At 48.4% G+C, this 21,835-nt stretch overlaps 1 protein-coding gene across 1 annotated transcript in view; it reads right to left on the reverse strand.

The window, feature by feature from the left end:
• The window catches only part of IQGAP1 (IQ motif containing GTPase activating protein 1), a 92,621-nt gene that overhangs the window by 16,269 nt on the left and 54,517 nt on the right, over window positions 1-21,835 (reverse strand). The window contains exons 15-26 of the mRNA XM_004577920.3: window positions 20,801-20,964; window positions 10,275-10,365; window positions 9,908-10,075; window positions 8,853-8,995; window positions 7,436-7,606; window positions 6,795-6,878; window positions 6,630-6,701; window positions 6,452-6,521; window positions 5,805-6,013; window positions 4,698-4,853; window positions 3,475-3,638; window positions 2,693-2,917 (exon numbers count right to left, since the gene is read on the reverse strand). Of these exons, the coding sequence (XP_004577977.2) occupies window positions 2,693-2,917; window positions 3,475-3,638; window positions 4,698-4,853; window positions 5,805-6,013; window positions 6,452-6,521; window positions 6,630-6,701; window positions 6,795-6,878; window positions 7,436-7,606; window positions 8,853-8,995; window positions 9,908-10,075; window positions 10,275-10,365; window positions 20,801-20,964 (1,717 nt within the window). The remainder of the gene's footprint in view (window positions 1-2,692; window positions 2,918-3,474; window positions 3,639-4,697; window positions 4,854-5,804; window positions 6,014-6,451; window positions 6,522-6,629; window positions 6,702-6,794; window positions 6,879-7,435; window positions 7,607-8,852; window positions 8,996-9,907; window positions 10,076-10,274; window positions 10,366-20,800; window positions 20,965-21,835) is intronic.

The following is a 21,835-nucleotide window of genomic DNA, read 5'->3' on the forward strand; positions in this document are numbered from 1 at the left end:
TGTGCCAGGCACTAGAATAGGCTCGTGGGAATAAGAGCCGAAGAAGATATGCTATCATCTCTCACAGTGTGGTGACACACACCCCGCTGTGCCCCAAGTCCACATGAAGGAGCTGTGCTCAGACTGGAGAAGGAAGAGATCCAAGACAAAGGACACCCAAACTCAGGAAAAAGGGAGTGACAGGGTCTCCCCGGAAGGCAGGTCAAATTGCACAGAATGGACAGCAGGAAGAGAAACATGAGTGGAACAGGCGGGGACCAGGCCATGGGAGGTCCTGTAGAATATGCTAATAAGGTTGGACTCTTTAAGCCTGGGGAAGCCACCATCACAAATGAAGAGAGAAGGAGACATACACACAGAGATACTCTATCTACTGCTTCACTCCCCAGTGGCCTGGAAGCCAGGAGCTTCACTCAGGTCTCCCATGTGGGGCCAGGGACCCAAGGACTTGGGCCATCCTCTGCTGCTTTAGTGGAACAGCTGTGACTTGAATCAGTGCCCATATGGGATGCTGGCATCACAGGTGGCAGATTAGCCCATTACACCACAGCGCCTGCCCAAGAAACCAACCTTCTCTGGTTTCAAGTCCCCCATATCATGGATGTTTGTGCAGCAGCCCTAGCAGACTGACACAGCAAACAGGGAGCCAGCTCCACTTGCTGCAGCATAGCTAAGTTATAACCACAGCAACAACCAATGGGAACACTTGGTGAGGAACAATCGGTTATGTTAATAAAGAGCATTGTGTACCTTATTTTTTATGTGATATGCTACACATCTATTATATCACTCAAATTCATAATGACCTTACGTGCTTAATACTCCAAAGAAAGTTGTAACAAGCACAAGGAATAACAGGAAAGGCTGTAGTTGGATACTACAATGTTACACTTTCCGACTTCCAAGGTAAATTTTCCTGAGAGGTGACAGAGACTCAATGCCACATGTGTGGCACGTAGCGTGTGGCAGAGCACACAGCATATCGCCATCCCGGTAACAGCATCCCTGATGACCAGGTACAATGCAGGCTCTCATCGGGCCTTGCAGTTAGCGACACCCAGAATTTGAACACATGGGGAGGGTGCTTGATCCGCAGTGCAAGACGCTTGCAAGCCTCCTTGGAGAACCTGGTTCAACGCTCAACTCAGCTTCCTGCTGAGGCAGACCTGGAGAGCTGGTAGTGGTCCTGCCACCCGCATGGGGGGCCTGGATTGAGTCTGCGGAACCCACTGTCAGCCAGGCCTGGCCTATCGTGGGCATTTGTGGAGTGAACCAGCAGATCTGAGCTAGCTGGCTTGCTCAAACAAATAAATATGTAAATATAAGGAAATGGTTTAAGGTGTTAAAATTGCCACCATTTCATGAAAATAAAAACAAACGGCTAACTTCTCATAGACACCCCCAAGAAAAAACATCCTGGAATGACCAGTGGGATTCTGACCTGGGCCATGAATGAAATGACTGTGTAGCCCTGCACCAGCATCCATGGGGCTGTTGCCCAGGGATGCCCCGGGAGGCAGGCAGGACTTGCCTTACAAGTACTGAGGCAGCTGAGCACTGGTTGGCTGTGGGCCTCTGACTCCTACTGCCAAATCTACAGAGCTCTGCAAACTCAATCAGATGCCAAATGATTCCATACAGGAAAGAAGCCTTTTCTAGAAGTTGACAGAATGTTCTGCTCTCTCCCCAGGATATGGCAGAGCATTGCTAATTCAAAGTGTGGGGCCAGAAACCAGTCAAAGATACAATCAGGAGACTGGGTCACAATGTAAGCTGGTGGCTGCTTCCTGTCCATGGAGGAAACGTCACTGAAACAAACGCTTTGCCAGGGACGCAGTGAAGTGCCATATGGCTCTGCGAAACAGGCTTGGGGCATGGACCTGCTCCTTGGCTCCACGCACCTGCAGCATGTGCTCACCCAACTCCCAGGAGAAAGTTCTACTCACCACACTCACTTTTCTGTCCTCAGCCATGCAGAAGGAAACCAGAAGCCCTGTGCCACCCTGCCCCTAACTTCCGCGCCCGACACACAGCCACACCTTTGCTTTCCATGTTAGCCTGGTGGTTAAGCCATGGCCTCACCTAGCACAGGGGTCTCCTGCGACACATTAACTTTGTTAGGACAACTGTTAGAGATTCTGGGGCAGTTCAGCACTCACCCTGTGCCAAAGGAACACAGAGCTCTCGCTCAAGCTGTGTGACCCTCCTACGCAAGTGCCCATCTAGAGCACTGGGCACGCAGCCATTCACTAACAAGGCCAATCCCACCTCACCATTTGGGCCTCAACAGGCTTGCTCCCTAACCATCCCAACCTGCATCAGCTCCCTGCTGCACTCCATTTGCTGCAATGCAATCTTAAACCTCCCTTGAGTCCTAAGTGTGCTATCATTTTCAGGTGCCTACTTGCTGTTTCCCATGCGATCAACCACTGAGAGGGTAGGCAGCAGGCCTGTTGGGCATTACCAGCTGAGCCCACGCCAACTGTGTCATTGCACAGGGCACTGGCACAGGTCCAACACAACGTACTGGCTGAGATGATGTCACAGTGGGGCAACAACCGATAGACCAGTTTACTAAGGAAAGCTGCTGCAACCACTGCTAGATTGTAAACTGAAGGGTAGATAAACTGCTCTAAAAGAGAGAGAGTGAAAATCAGGAAGAATGAAAGGGAGAGTGTCCCGGTCCCCATACCTTGCCTCTCCCGTCTGAGACTCCATCTGATTGACCCATGATTTGTAAATGTCCACAGGGTCAGTCTTGATGTTCAGCGACTTGTCGTCCATGATCTCCTTCACTACCGGGGCCAAGATCTGTCTCAGGGCATTCTGGCCCCGGGCACCACGGTTGAAACTCACAACCATCTTAATAACCGTGGGGTTGCCGGTCACAATCTCTTGGATCTGATCCACCTTTGACCTATAAAACACCAGATGTGAATCCCTTGGAAGTTAGTTGGGGACGCATGTGCCTCCTGGTGGGCAGACACTTTCTCCCCTGCCCGGAGCACCTCCCCCCACGCTGTGGAGTCAGCATCAGCTCTTCTGTTAGACAACCACGCAGAGCCCGCAGGTTCGGGTCAGCTGTGTTCCAAATGACAGCGCCACCCACGGTGGTCCAAAAGTTCACCTGGTCTGGTCTGTCTCTCCTCTAGCCTTCCTTTGGACTCTGTATTAGCCCTACTGCAAAAGTGGGTGCTCCCTAAGACGCTCAGAGCATGCCCCACATCAAGAGTGGGAGACTGGGTGGGACTTCTCCCTTTATCTTCCCCTTTATCCCAGATACAGGAAAAAAAAAGTGGAAATAATAGTCTTACCCACTTTCCTGTAGCCCTTGAACCTTTTTGCCCTAACTATGTAAAGATTGTCAAAAACAAAGAAAAAAAAGTGGGTGCTCCCCCAAAGTCCTCCTCATGAACGGGCTGCCCCCTGGGCCCATGCGCCACCCGCCCCCACACCGTGGCTGGCCGCCCCTACTTGATCTCCTCCTGGAGCGCTGTTTTGAAGAGCCGCAGCAGCAGGTACTCCTCTCGCTGGTTGGACGCGTAGTTGTAGAGTGTGAAGATAACAGAGTCCATGAACTTCGTGGACTTGTTCTGGGGCATCTGAAAAATCAGCTTGGCCAGATAGGTGGGATTGGTCTGCAACAAAAATCCAGGGGTCAGCGACTGCTGCACACAGGCATGCTGCATAACCACACTTTTAACCAATAGACAATGGACACCATGGTGCTCCCATAAGATGGAGACAGGGCTGAAAATGTCCTGGCTAACAGCTATGGTGAGGTCACAGCACAATACATCACTCACATGTCAGTAGGACTGCAGATATAAAACCACCTACTTCAATGGCAGTTCTGTAAAACTAGAGCGCCTGTGATTATGTGCTGCATGCAGTACTCAACAATGACCATGAACAACTGCATGACATGTTTTGGCATTTATGGTATATTCATCATTACAGTGGAGTGTTTTCTTTTCCACTTATTCATTTAGAAGAGCTTACTGCAATGCAGTATGCTGTGTTATTAAAGGTGAGCAGGTTAATGCATTCTCACATTGGAACCAAAAGGCCATACTGAGGGGCTAGCATTGTGGTAAGCACATTAAGCCTCTGCTTGTAGCACCAGCAACATGTAACAGAGTGCTGGTTCAAGTCCTGGCTCTCCGCTTCTGACCCAACTTCCTGCTAATGGCACCTGGAAAGGCAGCAGGAAATGGCTGAGTACTTGCATTTCTGCCACCTGTGTGGGAGACTCAGGTGGAAGTCCTGGCTCCCGAGTTCAGTCTGCTGCAGTCCTCACTGTTGCGGCCATTTAGAGAGCACACCACTGGATGGAAGATCTCTTTCTGTCACTTTGCCTTTCAAACAAGTAAGTAAATCTTAAGAGAAAGTATACCCCATGGAGTGACTACCCTATAGCCAGATTGGTGTATTTGTGAGACAAAACTGCCTAGCCACACAGTCCTCAGAACATTTCCTCCTCCCAAGCAAGGCATAGCTGTATATGAAGCTGGGGGGAAAAAATCATAATTTTTTTACTTGAAGGGTTAGAACACATATTTATACATATATACATAAAAGCAGCCTTCACATGCCCCTTAGTGGGTATGGGAAATACTGCCGAAGTGATGGGCAAGGTTTTCTCGGAGAGGAAAAGTAAACCAGGTTTTATGATACCAATTGCAGGAACCACTTACCTGCAATAAATAAAACAGGTGCTGATAGGCCTCCAGCTTCTCCCGCTTCTCCTTGCTCAAAGCCTTGAGGCCGCCCTTCTGCTTGTTGAGCATCATCATGTCAGACAATTGTTCCTTGTTTTTTTTGGTAAGTTTTTTACTGTGTGAAACCACATCCTGGAAATGAAACCCAACATGCAGATCAAAAAGCTGTCGAGGTTTGTCCCTGGGCACCGTGGAAGGTCTTTTAGCAACTGGGAAGATCGACTGCCCAGGCAGGCCTTGCTGGACAGTCCACAGGGGCATCGCTTTGTCCTGTTCCTATGCCCCTGGTCTGGCTCATTCCTGCTTCAAGCTTTCCACGAGGAACCTGAGCCATGAAAATGTTTCCCGACCCAAGAAACCAACGCCTTTGATTCTACCTTAAAAACAAGTTGAACTAAAATAAATGCGTGTAGCTATCGATTGCAGTTTGATTCCCAAGGAAAAGTCAGAATACAATCTGAAAGTCAGATCCCAGGAAGGCAAAGTAGTACATCACAGTCTTTCATCTCACATTGATGTGGTATTCTGGGGGCAGGCATTCAGGCCGGGGGTTGGGACACGCTTTGGGGCACATGCATTCCACATTGGAGGCCCTGGGTTCGGGGCCTGGCTTGCTCCTGACTCCAGCTTCCTGTCAACCCCAGGCCCTGGGAGGCAGCAGCAATGGCTTGAGTGGTTGGGTTTTTGCCACCACATGGGAGCCCTGGATTGAGTTTCTGGCTATTTTGAAGCAAAATGTATATAAGATTACCAGATGGTGGGCTCGGCAGCGTGGCCTAGTGGCTAAGGTCCTCGCCTTGATCCCATATGGCCGCTGGTTCTAATCCCGGCAGCTCTACTTCCTCTCTGTCTCTCCTCCTCTCAGTATATCTGACTTTGTAATAAAAATTAAAAAAAAAAAAAAAAAAAAAAAAAAGATTACCAGATGGTAGAATTGCAGGATTTTTATCGTTTCTTCTCTACCTGAAATTTTACCTGTTAAACTGCTTTATTTCTTTTATAAGCTGAGAAGCAAGTGAGGTTCTACCCTCCCTGCGAGGAAAGAAGGCACATAGCTCCAGGCCACACAGCTGTGGGCCATACCTGCAGGGTGATCTTATTTTTCACCAGCAGTCCGATCTTGATATCCATGAGGTTGAGGTCATTTTCCAGCTGCTGGTTGGAACGGATGAGGGTGATCACCTCCTCCCGCATCTTCATGAGGTCCAGCTCCTCCTGGAAATCCTGGTCACTCTGGTCCAGCAAGTGCACGAATTTTCGTACCACAATCATAGGCGGATCCTCAGCGTTGACTGATGGGACAGAGCATGTGTCAGTCAAGAAACAGTTGCTGGGACAACTTCTAAGCCTCAGGAGGTGCCAGGGGACTATAGAAAGCTCATGAAAAAGGAGATCAAGAGATACTTTCATTTTGGTTAAAACAGAAAGGTTTGAAATCCAATGTCTTCCTTCCATGCATTTCCACGAGCTTTCACACCAGCACTACCCTGACAAAACAGCCCTATTTGCACTCAAGGCATCTCTTCACTTGTGAGATATGCTAAGACTGCCACCCAGCAGTGTCTGCTCGGTTGTGCTGCTGGGTTATGACAAACGCCAGCACAGCTGGCAGCAAGACACCAACCAAGCATCAGGTCTTGCCTCCAGCATAACATAAGAGATCTGAGAACACTCGGAACTTGGTGGGGCTCAGCCACACCTCAGCTCCTCCCTGCTAAGTAACTACTCACTGAGTGTCTTGTAGTCGTCACGAGCTTTGTTGGCCCGGATAAAAGCCTGGATTTTGATGATGTCATTTATCTACAGAACAAACACAAAAGCAACATTCTCCTGTTCATTTGCCTACCAGAAGCATGACCAAACCAACAGACAGTCCTGGCTCTTTCACACCCACTTGTAGGTACTTACATGGTCTCGGAAATATTGGAGGCGATCTCTGTAGCGCTTTCTAGCTTGGTGCATCCGGGCCAGGGACTGGATCTGCAAGGAGCCCAGGAGTGAAGGGAGCCCACGTGTATGGCACATGCCACACGGGCACCCACCCTGCTGGGGGAGCCCACCTGGGGCCCATACCTTCACCACTTCATCTCGGTGGGAGCGTAGGTAGGCCAACCGGTCCTGGTATGCCTTCTTCTGCTTGTACCCTCTCCACTGCGACTGCAACCAGCATACATGTCCCAAGGGTGAGTGGATGCAACAACAGAACCTCACCTGGTTCCTCTGTGTTACCCAGGTGTGGATGTTCCCAAGGGGCTTCAGTGAGGACCTGGGCCCGTGGTGACATGGGAGTGGGGGCAGGGCTGACTCCCCCTGCCCTGGCATCAGCATGGCCCTCACACCTCTCCAGGCAGATCTAGATTAGATCCCCATTTACAGGGCAGGAGACAAAGAGCCCTCACTATTCTGGAGCCCCAGTCCCCCACTCAGAATGAGTTCTATGACATGCACTGGTGAGCTTCTCTATAGCTTCCCAAGGTTCAAATCTAAACCGAGGGCAGGCACAGGTGCAGAAGACAAGGAGAGGTGTCCCCGTAGCAGCAGCAAACTCCAGGAAGCACACTCAGAAACCACGAGGTTAGTGAAGCAGGAGGAACTCCGCCAAGGAAAGACAAGACAATGCAGTCAGAAGCCAAAAAACCACACCCAGAGCTGGAAGGTCAGAGAGGACAGTTTATTAAGCCCACTTGCTGTCTGCGCCACAGGCTCCGAGATACCTGGATGCAGGTGATGGCAGGGATCTGCTTCTTCAGGAAGTTCATCCTGGACTGGAACTCCTGCCGCACTAAGTACCCGCGGCAGCATGCCTGCAGCTTGGTGATGAGGCCCTCGTTGGCCAGCCACAGCTGCTCGCGGTTATATGCAGCGGTCACCCCGGAGATGGAACTCTGAAAAAGTGTTGAGTCACACTAAAGTCACTTGCAGGTGAGAACCGACATGGCCACAATGTGCCAACCAGCCCTGGCTGCTAAGAAACTGCCCAGGAGACAACTGAGGGAGCAGATAAGTTTAGGCCATTCGTGCAAAATCATAGCGAGTGGACAGTGGGAGGAGCATACTTGTGGAGGGTGGACACTGCGAAGAGTATACTTGAAAGCTACTAACTCGGGTGTTGAGGGAGGCAGTAGGGCAGATCACATGCTCAAAGACAGGATGTCCTTCCCTTTTCAATTCTTAGGTCATATGTGCAAATCACTGCCAAAGCGCACTGTTTCCACGGACATGGGCAAGATTCTTAAAGAGGGGCACCTGACTGACACAAGCTAAAATCCCCCCTTCTGGAGGATGGAGCCTAGGTTCCTGGGCATGGCACCTGCGGCAAGCCAGCCAACAGCACCCCCTCCCTCTGAACAGCCCGTGCTCCCCCAGGCCTCACTGCCTCTCCGCAGCACTGTCCTCTATGCTCAGAACAGCACTGACTCTGCTTCTCATTGTTGAAACCCTGTTAACACCATCTTCCTCTAAAACAGAGGTGAGTCTCCCTGAACACTGGCTTCCTAAACATCTTACTCCCCACCCCACTCTCATGTGCTGGCCGTCCTCATGGCGCTGGACAGCTGGAAGGCAGACATGCTCTGGATCATCTGGGCCTTTAACCACTGCCCAGTTCACTTCACATAATGCTACAATTCAGATACTTTATTAATTTAGGCCTCAGCCACTCTTCCAAAGATTCAAAAGGATTACTCCCAAACAGCTTTTAGGACCCTAATTTTAGTCTAGAGTCTCCTGGCTCTTAGGCCCTACTGCTGTTAACTAGTATTAGCCCTGAAGCACCTTCCTGGAGCAGCATTGAGGGACTGAGGCTTAAAGCCATGGCCTTGGATGACCATGTCCTATACATCAGAGTAACTGGGAGCAAATCCCATCTCTGCCTCAAAACCAGCTTCCCATTAATGCGCACCTTGGGAGGCAGCAGGTGTTGGCCTAAGTACTCGGGTCCCTGCTGTTCATATGGGATACCCAGACAGGGTCTTGGCCTGGCTCAACGCTAACTGTAGTGGGCATTCAGGGAGTGAACCAGTAGTTGGAGGACTGCTCCCCTACCCCTCCAACTGCCTTTCAAATAAAAAGTCACAATGAATAAACATTAAAAACACAAACAAACAAAAGAACCCACTTTTTCTGACCCACCTGGATCTCTTCCCGAGAGAGCTGCATGGAATTCTGCACGAAGTCTGGGGGCTCGTCCCATCCGCCCTGCTGGGTTTCCAGGTTGTGGTAATAGTAATACCCACCTTTCACCCAGTGCTTCACCCACTTGCTGCTATTATCTCCTGGCAGCAAACAAAAGGAAAACAGAAGACTCCTGAGTCACATGCCCAAGGGTCCATGTCTGATGCTGCAGGACTGACTTGGTCAGGCTTAGCCATCTCAAGGCAGACCCTTTCCAAAGCCTGGGCCTTGATGTGTGGGCCCTGCTAAATGATGCCTGTGCCATCTGGCTTGGCTCACACACAGGAAGAGGAAATACCGATGAAGTCCAATTACGGAACTGCCCATGAGTGACCACCAAAGCCCATGTCTGTCCTGCATGTCGGAGAACTATTCTGATCTAAGACTCACAGCCCATCAGCCTCTCCTGGGAAGAAGGGCTGTGCATGGTCTTCTGTAGCAGATGAGTTACTTGTAAGTGACATCTTGTAAGAGATAAATAGTCGGGCCCTGGCGGCATGGCCTAGCGGCTAAAGTCCTCGCCTTGAAAGCGCCGGGATCCCATATGGGCACTGGTTCTAATCCCAGCAGCTCCACTTCCCATTCAGCTCCCTGCTTGTAGCCTGGGAAAGCAGTAGAGGATGGCCCAAAGCTTTGGGACCCTGCACCCGTGTGGGAGACCCAGAAGAGGTTCCTGGTTCCCGGCTTCGGATCAGCACAGCATCGGCCGTTGCGGTCACTTGGGGAGTGAATCATCGGATGGAAGATCCTTTCTCTCTGTCTCTCCTCCTCTCTGTATATCTGACTTTGTAATATAAATAAATAAATCTTAAAAAAAAAAAGAGAGATAAACAGTCAAGTAGTGTGAGCTTTCCCATTTCTGCAGACAAATGACCTGGTTAACACAGCTGTTGTGATATGGTAGGAGATCCATGCACAGCTGGGCTATCACCTCCTGCTATACTAACACATCTGTTGATCCCTTCATGTCTGACCCCAAGTGCTCAGCTTCCTTTCATTTTCCCATCCCTCACCTGCTGCCAGCTTTTTCTTCTTGGCTTCAGCAAGGTCACTCTGGTAAGTCTCGCCGCACTCAGGGATGACTCCATAGAGGCCCACATCAGGGGACCGCAGGGCGCTCAGTGTCCTGCCAACATCACCGCTCTCCACGGCCTCGTTAATGGCAAAGATTCCTAAGGCAACTGGCCCACAACAGAAGTGTCAAGGGAGCAGTTTAGAAAGTGTCTGAATTCACACACTAGTTCCCCCAGCCACATCTACCCACACAGCTCCTCCCACCCACCCCAGGCCTCGCTGCCTTGTCTAAGCTGAAGCTTGAGATATGGAGTCCCCTGGCATGCCCACTGCCACAGAGTCAGAAACATAACAACTGGTACGTACACCTCTGAGCTTCCTGGGTGTCTTTGTTGGACTGCCAGATGCCACCTTGAATTTCATCCAACCACAGCACAGCTGACTCGTCCTGGGTTTCCTACGCATCAGAAAAAACAAACAACATTAGGACAGCAAAATCTAGGTATATTTGATGCTTGCGTTGATGACTGGGTATCTGGGATTCCATTACATTTTGGAAAACTTTCAAACACCTAGGGAACATGTGGATCAGTCAGTGGGAGGAAGTCAGGCATCAGAACACTGGAAAAGGCTGAAACGGGACGGCTCAGATGCAATGGAACGGCTGTGATCAGGATACACTTTCAGGAGCTTGGTTCCGTGGGGTGGTGAGGCTGAGAGGTGCTGCAGGACCTGTGCAAGGTCCCTGGGGGCTCTGCCACTGAGAGGGAGTTAGTAGTTCTTGGGGGACCTTGAGTTAGCTTCCCAGTCAGCTGTCACATAAAGGGCAGGGCAGGTCCTCCCCTGGCTCTGGCTGCCCATCTCGCCAAGGGATGCCTCCTTCCTCCACAGGCTCCAACTGTGGCAGTGCCAGAGACTGAAGCAGCTATTCCCGAATATTCAGTGAAATAAGCATTAGCCCCGGGGGCCTTGGCTGTAACCATGGGAACGCAACAAACATGTGAGGGGTACACTGAAAGGAATTCAAGAGGCTCAGGAGGATGAAGGCAGCCAGCAGGAGGAGAATGGGGGAAGAAGTTTGGAGAACCTGGGTGGGCCAGGCTGAGGAGGAGCGTGGATGCTGGACACTTGTTCCAAAATGAATGGCCAGCATAGAGGTTAATACTCTTTCCAGAAAGTCAAGGCTCGTTTTAAATTACAACCTTCAGGACCAAGAGTCAAAATGGCAACCAAAACCCAAAGGTTGAATCAGTGGTGGGGAACTTCAAAACTGCGTTTTACACAGAAATACACAGATAAGTGGGGTTTCACTGGCCCTGGCACAGTCTGAGGTGACCAGTAAGAAGTGGAGGGATACAAAAGACAACTCACTTTTCTCTTTCCACTATGGTTCTGGGCACTTAAAAAAGAAAGTAGCTTAGATCCTCTGCTGTGAAAGCCACTGGCCTTTTTTTTTTCAACAGGAACTGTTAGTAGTCATTCTCCCATTTCCAAGAACCTGCCACCCTCCTGAGTTGAGGCAGCAGCTGTGGCCAAGCTCCTGACTGCACGCATCACTGCTGACAGCTCCCACACAGGCGTTCGGCTGGCCACCTCTTCTCAGTGCCAGGGCCAGAGCTGGAAGCCTGTGCTGCTACACAGCCCAATTTCAGAGGCGGTGCAGACATTATCTGAACTTCCCCTGTGGCAGAGACGGGCCCCTGGTTTGCTAAGAAGCATCAAAGGGCATTCGTGAACAGCCCAGTCATGCATTTTAATGCTGGTAGTCTTCTCAGAAAAGGCAAGGCACTGTGGGTCTTAAGGGGACCAGGGTGGGAGGGTTATGTTTGTGACGATCTTGGCAGATACAACAAGATTAACATGCTCCTAGGGCTTGAGCTATCAGCACTGGGACAAAGAGTACTTTAGGGGCAGAGTTTGCAATGCCCCCTTCCAATACTAGAGTGCCAGTTCAAGTCCTAGCTATTCCACTCCATATCCAGCTTCCTGCTAATGCACCGGGAAAAGCAATGGTAGCTCATGTACTTGAGTCCCCACCACTGGCACAGAAGACCTGGATGAATTTCCTGGCTTCTGGTTTCAATCTGATCCACACTTGGCTGTTGTGCACATTTGGGGAATGAACCAAGCAGATTAAAGATCTCTTTGTCTCTTAATCTTTCAAGTAAATAATTTTTAAATGTAGCCCCTTAAGAATCCATCTAGATTGTCCCATGTGACTATAACCAGCCAAGTTGACAATGAAGCAGAATAAAGAACTTGGTCAATAACCCTAACTGTGTGGCCGGATGAGAGAAGGTTTGGGCTTTGAGGCAAAGAGGAAAATGCCTCTGCTCAATAGCTGGAGCCATGAAGCCTGTGGCGAAGCCTGGCTTTCCTGTGGGCTTCTCATGCAGATGGACACGACCTGTCACCAAGTAGAGCAAAGCAGCACAGTGGTCTCCAGGGTGCTGGTGGACAAACAAGGCCCTGGCTCCTCTCTGACACAGAGCTAGAGAAAGGCCACATCAGCATACCATGGTGGGGATGAGCCGGTCTCAGCTGTGAGGGCTACAGGGCCAGTCTCCGGGAGAAACAGCGCAGCAACCTCGGCTCTGCAAAACCAGGCAGGGGCTTTTCTACAGGTCAGCCACCGTGGTCCACCTCGAGAATAATCAGTCAGCTGGGGCAAAGCTGGGACACTGAGCCCGGCCCTCCTTGCCCTGAGCAAGATGGAGCTTATGACAATCCTGACCCTGGAAGAGGCTCTCTCTGCCCTGCCCATGCAGACTAAAATCAGAGGATTAGCGGAAAATCTTCATACAAGTTCCTCTAGTAAGCAAGAGAGCTACAGTATGAAAGGCAAGAAAAAGATAGTGGGTAAGGGGCCAGCACTTCAGGGCAGTTGGCTAAGCCTCTGCCTATGGCACCAGTATCCCACATGGGTGCCAGTTGTGTATTCAGGCTGCTTTACTTCCCATCCAGCTTCCTACTTATGGAATGGGAAAGCAGTGGAGGATGGCCCAAACCCTTGGGAGCCTGCACGCATCTGGGAGACCTAGAAGAAGCTTTTGGCTTTGGATTGGTTCAGCTTTGGCCATTCTGGACATTAGAGGAATGAGCCAATGGATGGAAGATCTCTCCCTCCTCTTCAAGTAAAAATAAAATTTTTTTTAAGACAGTGGGGAAGTGTCTCAGGAAACAGTATTCAGAGACGACCACCCTGAGTAAAGGAGGAGACATGTAGCCTGCCCCATCTCAGGTTCCACACCAAATGGACTCTTTCTACTTCAGCTAAATCCAAACTCCCAATTCCTCCCACAAAAATATGTGCCAAAGAGATCACCCAAGATGAACTCCAATCCCTGAGTGGGGAACTTAACCCTGGGCTAGAACTATAGAGACTACGAGATGCAGTCAACTGAAGGGGAAAGTGCTACCCAGAGCACAGCAAGCACAGATTCACAGCAGGCCTGAGTGGTTCTTGGATTACTGAGCGCTTCTGCAGAGACGACCAGATCTCACACTAAACGGGCAAGGACTATAAAGCGTGACAGCTGAAGACACCGTCAACACGGGGAGCAGGAGGCGGCGGCTAAAAAGGGCTCTTCTGTGTGTACAGCACACCCCCCCCAACTATACAGGGCACGTCTTGCCCCTTAAAATTTCCATCAAAGTCTGTATTTTATTATGTGGTGTGTACATATAATGCAGGGCAAAACATTGTACATGTGCCCCTGTAGCCACATACACACTATATACCCCATTCTATACAACATTTTTATCCACTGCACAAACACAAACACTGGTCAGCTAGAATGGCCAAATGTTAATCCTTCAGTTGCTACACAGGGAAAAGTTCAGGAAATAGCTAGAATTGAGGCATAATAACAGACATGTGAGAAGGGCTGGACTACGGCAATGTACCAAAGTGAAGTTTTAGTATTCAGCCACTGGTACCGACAATACTGCGGCCTACCAGCTCCATACTAGCCATGGCCACATAAGCATGCATGTACACATGTGTGTTCATGACAATGAGGTACAGACAGATTTAAGCTGAGTTCTGAGAACGTCTGGTATCCATGCCCTGGCCTTCAGACTTTACTAATAAGCACCTTCTGGAAGCATCCTAAGGGCACTGAAAGTGTTTTCCTATTTGGACTTTCATGTGTGTTAATTTCTTCCTCAACCATAACAACAGGAGACCCAATGTGGTACCTGTTGGGCCTGTAACCCCAGGCTCAGTCATCCCGCTCACAGCAAGGCTAAAGCTGCTCCCGGAAATGGACCTTGCTCCCCCAACCCAAGCCCCCTTCGCCTAGCTTGCTCTTTACTCTGCTATTTGGCCACTTCGCACTATTCGGCCACTTCGCGGGCTCTCACTTTGGGCTTTAATCTTCTCGGGCCTTCCATGACCTTGGTGTGCCTGACCTTAACTGCTTGTCAGCATAGCCACTCTCAGAGGGCCCTCCTCCCTCCCTGTCCCAGAACCACTGTTCCCTCAGGGTGGGCATCCTTGAAAAGCTGTCTGTCCTCTTAACTGCCTTGGTCTGTATAAATGCACTCAACTTAAAACAAGATGGAAATGACATCAGTGGAAATGGTAGTTATAAAGACCTCTGGCAATCTTCTCAACATCAAAGTAATAAAAACTGTCCAACAATAAAACAATCATTCAGCTGTCTCATGTTTATTTTAATTTTAGTATTTAGCAGTTCATAGCATTGAAGCATGATTTTGCTGAACCTGGCTGTTTTTCGGGTAATCTAATAGTAATCTATAGCCATTTTAAGGTGTATAGAACCTGGTTGCATATAAACTAATAATTGAAATGTCAATGTAGAAGTCACAGGATGTGGTTCAGAACTTGCATTCTTTTTTTTTCTTTTAACATATTGGTTACTTCATACCATGTCAACTAATTCCATAGTGTTATAAATTGTTACTGATATAATGTTGGGGCTTTTAATTGATCTGTATGATACTCTGCCGGCTCTACCTTCAGACCAGAGATGGTCTCCCCAAGAAACCATTGAACTTATCTGGACAATAAGATGCTGGACTTTATGCTTGGTAGATTCTTGCAATGAAAGAATCTCAACTGATCTTGAACTGTGGTAATGCAACAAGGTGGAGGAATCCACCATGGGGGGGAGTTGGGGAGGGGTGGGGGGGAATCCCAGTGCCTATAAAACTGTCACATAATGCAATGTAATCAATAAAAACAAAAAAATAAATAAAACAATCAAATAAATAAATAAACTCACTCAGCAGAATCAATGTTTTCAAGGTTGTGGGGATTAATTAAGGGCTCAGAAAAATTGGGAGTTTCTTCAAGGAAAACAGCTCTGTTCCAGCAGGGACGGTGAGCTCCACAGTGCCTTCCACGACCTTCCCCTGGCTCCCTCCCCTTCCTGTGAAATTCACATCTCCAGAGAACTGTCATTAGGCGGCCCCTGTCACATCACACTGGCCAGCTATCTGTATTTGATCCAGCTAGGAGCTCAACCTGGACAAACAGCCTTTTGTATGAGGAGTATTTGTCAAAAACAGTAAGAGGCAACGGACAGCAGGTCAGGCAAACAGATGGACCAAAAAACTTGGAATAAAAAGCTGCAGGATATGGTTTCCACAGGGAGCTTTGAAAATCTGTCATTTTCCTGGGCTGGGAGCCGAGAAGGCCACACTGCATGTGTGGACGGTGCATATACTCAGAAAAGATCCGGGAAAGCTCTTTGCTCTCCCTTCCAGTGGCATGGAGAGTCTGGGTAAGTGCAAAGGGAGAGTGAGGGTAGAGCCATAAACCAGATTGCCTGGTGAAGGCACTCCTGGACACCACGGGGCCCTTCAGCAAAGGCTGGGTGCATCACTGGTTGTACTGCACTGAAGGAAACCTCCCTCCTATCACTAACTGACCACTGGTGAGCCAGGCTGACTTCAGAGCTACAAACACACCTGACAAAGGACAGACTTGAGAGAATATAGAAAAGTCACTAAACAATATCAACAAGTACCATGGCAGAGCAAGTTGAGCCTTTGTCTGCAGCACCAGCATCCCACATGGCTCCTGGTTCAAGTCCTGGCTGCTCCACTTGTGATCCAGCTACTTACTAATGTGCCTGGGAAAGCAGCAGAGGACAGCCCAACAACTTGGGCCCCTGCACCCACATAGGAGACCAGGAAGAAGCTCCAGGTTTCAGATTGGCCCAGCTCAGATCATTACAGCCATTTGGGAAGTAAACCAGCAGATGGCTCTGTCTCCCCTCCTTTCTGTACAACTCTGCCTTTCAAATAAAAAAGTAAAAGTAAATAAAGCTAAAAACAAACAAAATCAACAGCCTTTACAAGCAGCATGGGATCTGACTTACAGGGTCACCTCACATTACTACTGTTCTTAAAAAATCTTATTTATTTATTCATTGCTCTCAGGTCTACATTTCCAAAATGACAACAAAGGAACATCTGTGCCAAAAGGGACCAACAGCACAGGCAACCCAGTCCCTGCACAGTCTGTGCCTGACCCTTGCCCAAGGCCAGGGTCATGGAAAAGTTGGCCGTTTGAAGCATGGGAGGCCAGAGGATGATTCCGAGGCGAGTGTGTCCCATGCCCCCCGGCTGCCTGTGAAGCTGCACTGTGACACGAGTTGTGCTGACAATGGCAAGATGGTCAGGAACTGATCTTGTAGTGCCCAGGAGAATACACCTCCCACCTGCGTTCAACCTGCCGGTGTGAATCCTCTCGCCAAGTTCCACGGAAGCACACAGCAGGACCCAAGTCCTAAACGACCAAACAAAACCATCTTTGGCAAAACAAAGCAGAAATTAGGCCTCAAATTTTTTTAGGCGAGACATTAAAAAAAAAAAAAAAAGACAGCCCACATATAGCAAGAGCAGACAACAGAAATGACCCCCGAGGAAGCCGAAGGTTGGACTGACAAAAGCATAAATTAGCTGCTTTAATAATATGTTGAAAGACCTAAAGAGAGGTGTGAGAACACTGTCACACTAACTAGAGAATATCCACAAAACATGTTATTCCGAAAAAAAACACAAACAACGAAAACCTGGAATTGAAAAGAACAGTAACTGGAAAATCAAGTTAATTAGAGAGATTCAATGGCAAATATGAGCAAGAAGAAATCAGCAAGTTGAAGACAGGTCAAATGAGATCATCCAGTCTGAGAATCAAGATAAAATAATAAAGCAATGGACAGTGCCGGCATCCCTTATGGGTGATTCGAGTTCCAGCTGCTCCACTTCCCATCCAGCTCACTGCTAATAGCTTGGGAAAGCAGCAAAAAATGGCCCAAGTGCTTAGGCCCCTGCCAACCATAAAGGAGACTAGAAAATCCTGGCTCCTGACCCTAGCCTGGTCTACCCCTGACCACTGTGACCATTTGGATAGTGAACCAGTGAATAGATTTCTTTAACTCTTTTACATAAATCAATCATTAAAAAAGGAAAGGATAGGAAAGGAATATGGGCAGACTTGCACTAACATACAGATTCCAAGAAGGCAAAGAGAGTGTGGGGGTAGGAGAAGCTTAATATAGAACAAGTATGGAATCACTAGTCAAAAAACCTTTCTCTCACACACACATCACATGGCTTCACTGTTGATTCAATCATAGGTTTAACAAATGCTTTCAAATTACAAGAGGGAGCAGCACTTCCTAACTCGTTCTAGGAGGCCAGTATTACCTGGATGAAAACCTAATGCAAACGTGTTGCATGAACACTGAGGAATCAAACTGAAATCAAGATAATGCTTGCTAAATCTCAAACTCAGTGATAATTACAATAAAAATCAACCCCAAAGTAGCTCACTAAAATTGAGAAGCTAAGCAGATGTCTTTAAAAAACAAAAATTCCACCTAACACTCAGATGGACCTGGCAGTGCTAAGCAAACTTTCCTTTAACTTTCCCCTTCCTCTGTTTTTGATGAATTCTGAAAAGCTGTTCCACAGCAAAAGGAAATGCTTCAAATCCTACTCACATCCTCTAAGAGTTTAACACCATGACCCACACAAGAGCAGATGGCCTGGTGGCAGGAGTGACAGCCATACAAGTCATGTTCTCAAGCTGCTTCTCTTGTGAGATACAGAACTAACGCAGCTCACTGGCCCAAACTCACTCCCAGGTGGACAGAGGTGAGGCTGCACCTGGGCCTTCCTGAAAGGAAAAGCAAGCACCACTGCCCCAGGCCCACACACAAGGACTGCAGCCAGGCACCAAACCACAAATTCTGAATCAGTGGAATTAAAATCTAAAAGCCCGGAATTTAAAAAAAAACTTATTTTATTTATTTGAATGTCAGAGCTATATGCGAGGGGGGAGGTGGAGGTAGGGAGTAGACAGACAGATCAGATATCTGCTGGTTTACTTCCCAAATGATGCAACAGCCAGAACTGGACCAGGCTGAAGCCAGGAACCAAGTCAGGAACCAGGAGTTTCCTTGTGGTCTCCCATGCAGGTGCAGGGATCCAAGGCTTTGAGCCATCCTTTACTGCTTTCCCAGGCCACAAGCAGGGAGCTGGATGGGAAGTGGAGCAGCTAAGACTCAAATTGACTTTATGGGATGCAGGTGCTACAGGAAACAGCTTAACTTGCTATGCCATAGTGCTGGGACCCAAAGTCCCATTTGTTTAAATGATGTGTTCTCAAGACCAGCCAACATTGGGAAGCTCCAATCCAAGAAAATGAACCAAAGACTCAGACCCCACTGTCAGAGACTGACACTTTCCCAGCATCACTGGCTTGCAACCTAAGTAAGTGAAATCTGCAGACGTCTTTATCTCAAACTGTTAAACAGCGGTGAGTCAACCTTCACCACAAGATCAAGTGACAGTCCACATGATAATATGTCTCTTCAAAGAAACCCAGGCTGTGTGACAGCACGCTTACATGATTGGGATGCAGTAATGTCCCAATTTTAGTATGTGTGCTGTCAAAGCGAGCACAGGATGCAGTAAAGTCAATTAATTGCTCATGGTGATGGAATCTAAGGGCATTACAGCATTACCCATAACTCCTCCACCCCAAGACAAAACGAATAGAGCCCACACTTTGTGTCAGTACATAAAAACCTCCAGTAACATGAAGCCTTGCTCTGTTGTGATCTGCCTGCCCTCCAGAAATAACATGAATCACCTAAACTGAGTTTTCCTTTCAGTTCCTCTGCCTGCTGCAAGAACCTGACTTTGGGAATTTTCTAAGACAAGGCAGCTATGGGTTTTGCACTCTATTGCTATTACTTATGAACAACGTAAAAGGAGATCAATCAATTAGTGCAACAGATACAATTATGCTTTAATCAAACCACTAACATATTAGAGTCTGCTACATTTAAAGCAGCTTCTTAGCAATGGGATAAAAAAAGGTGTAAATCTCATCAGTTTCCTCAACAAATTAACTTATAAAACATGGGCTTGTGTTCTAATTACTCTGAAAAACTTTCAGAATGGCATTATCACTAATCACCCATAAAATGGAAGCCACCCCCATATGCCTCAGCTGGTATGGTCATACACTGCCTATCGTTCAGCAACAGGAAGAAATGAACCACACTCAGTGAAGAAAACTGACCACAAAGGACCAGGTATGGAAGGGTTTCATTTGCCTGAAATGTTCAAATGCATCAGCAGTAGGCTGACAGCTGCCCAGGACTGTGGGAGTTTGAAGCAAGATGGTAGGTTCATGAGGAATGGCTATCAATGGGTACAGATTCCTCTGCTGGAATGTTCTAAAACAGGTCATGCTGATGACTGCAAAAGTTTATAAATATACTAAAAATCACTGAGTGACACACTTTAAAATGGTGAAGTGCATAGGAAATGAGTATTTTAACAAAGCTGCTTAGAAAGCTTTTATGACATTATTTAGGGTGGACGTTGCACACAGTGATTAAGACACCACTTAGGATGTGAGCATCACCTATCACAGGGCCTGGGTTCGAGTCCCAGCTGTGCTTCCAATCCCAGCTTCCTGACAGCATGCAGCCTGGCAAGTAGCAGCAGGAGACAGCTTAAGTATCTGGGTGTCTTGACACCCATGTGGGACTGAATGCCAGGCTCCAGACTTCAGCCTAACCCAGCCCTAGCTGCTGTGGGCACTTCTCTCTTTCTCTTTCAAAGCAATTAAGCTTTAAAAATATTTATGACATTATCTACTGAAATTTAACATGAATGCATTCTCTAGGCTCTAACTCCTAAATGTGTGCCTAAGAGCAATACACATATATTTACTGAAAGATATGCTACAACACCCACTGCACTTTACAACAGCCAGCAAAAAGTAAACTTCATCAATGGTAGCCTACACCACCACACAGTGGAAGAGTACACAACAGTGAGAAGGCACAAACCACCACACAGAGGAAATCACTACTATAAGGGACACACCTATTGCAGACTGACACAAATGCGTGCACAGGACAGGCTCCTTGGTCAAGGACAGGCAAAAACGCAACGCACTACCCCAACAGTGGCTGCCACCAGAGACCAGGTGAGTAAGGATGGAAGGCGGCCTGAGGGAGGTTTCTGGGAGTGCTGGGGACATTTCTACCACTTGCATACCAATTATACAGGGACAATCACTTTGGAAATTCATACAACCTCCTACTTATATTTCTAACTGCATTTTTCTGGATTCTGTAATTCAATCAGGAACTTAGTTGAAGAGCCACCTTTACCAGTAATTTAAAAAGACAAAAACCCAAATGTGTGGAGCAGCAGGTGCTCCTGGGAGGCAGAGTCCGTGTCTGTATCTCTGTGTCTTCCCTGCCCAGGTGGTACTGATCAGATGCATTCACAGACAGGCCCTCCCTTCTGCCCTCCCCTGCTCCCTCATCTCCATCAGAGAAGGAGGAGGGCATGCTTGGGCCAAAGGGAACACCACTGGTACTACTCACCTGGGCCTTCTCCCTCTTGGCTCTGATGAGCGTGTCCTGGTAGTGCTGGGCCACATCTGCCAGGACGCCCTCCAGCTTCGCTGCAGGAATCTGCAGGGCCTGCAGTGTCTTCTGGGCATCACCTTCATCCAGGGCCTCGTTAATTAAGCCAATGGCTAAAATCCCTGCATGGGAAAACACCGTGTTCTGTTGCTTTGTTTTTTGATTGGAGAGGCACAGAGCCTTAAGACAAGGAGAGTGCCCTGCAGCTGCTTCCCGTCCTCCCTAATGCCAAAGCTGGGAGGTCTCCTGCATGGAGCCAGCAGCCACTGGTCTCCAGAGTGTACAGGAGCTAAAAGCTGAGATCAGGACCCAGGGCCAGGACTCAAACCCAGGTACAGCCAAATGGAAGGCAAGCGTCTTAACCGTTACATCAAATGCTGGCCCTGAAAGGTTATTTTTTTAGTTAAGACATTGTATGAACATCAATCTTGAAATAAGTGGACTAATCAGAAAGCCACTGAAAGTACACAAACTACATTTGCATTTACATTGAACCACAGTGGGTTTTGGTGCTTATTTTATTCAAATTTCCTTTTATTCCTACTCCCACTGAAAGCTCCAGTCTTTCTGTTCCATGTTTATCCTAACTTGAAAATGGAGACGATTTCAAACCTGGATACGTGATATTCCCCAGGCTTCTATAAAGTTTCAGAATGTGGCCCAGAAGGAAAGATATGCCGCTGGTTCCCAAGACTGGGCTTGGTGTCATGCAGCACTGGTGTGGCCTCCCCATTACCAGGCAGGGGTAGGCTGGAAGCCTACCACACATGGCCAAACATTGAGGCAATCATGTAAACGTCATGAAGCCAGACGGAAACTCTGAGAGCCCAGGAGTGTCCCTGGTTGGTGACAGGAGGCTGCTGACAGCTGAGGGCTCAGGGGCTGTGTGCCTGGGACCTTTCCAGGCATGGCCCTACAGGCTTCCTCTTTGGCAGGTCCTTCCCTAGCAAAACTGCAACCACCAGCTGAGCACTTCTCTGTGTTCTAGGAATC

The sequence above is a fragment of the Ochotona princeps genome, chromosome 6, assembly GCF_030435755.1.
Source record: "Ochotona princeps isolate mOchPri1 chromosome 6, mOchPri1.hap1, whole genome shotgun sequence".
Lineage (NCBI taxonomy): Eukaryota > Metazoa > Chordata > Mammalia > Lagomorpha > Ochotonidae > Ochotona > Ochotona princeps.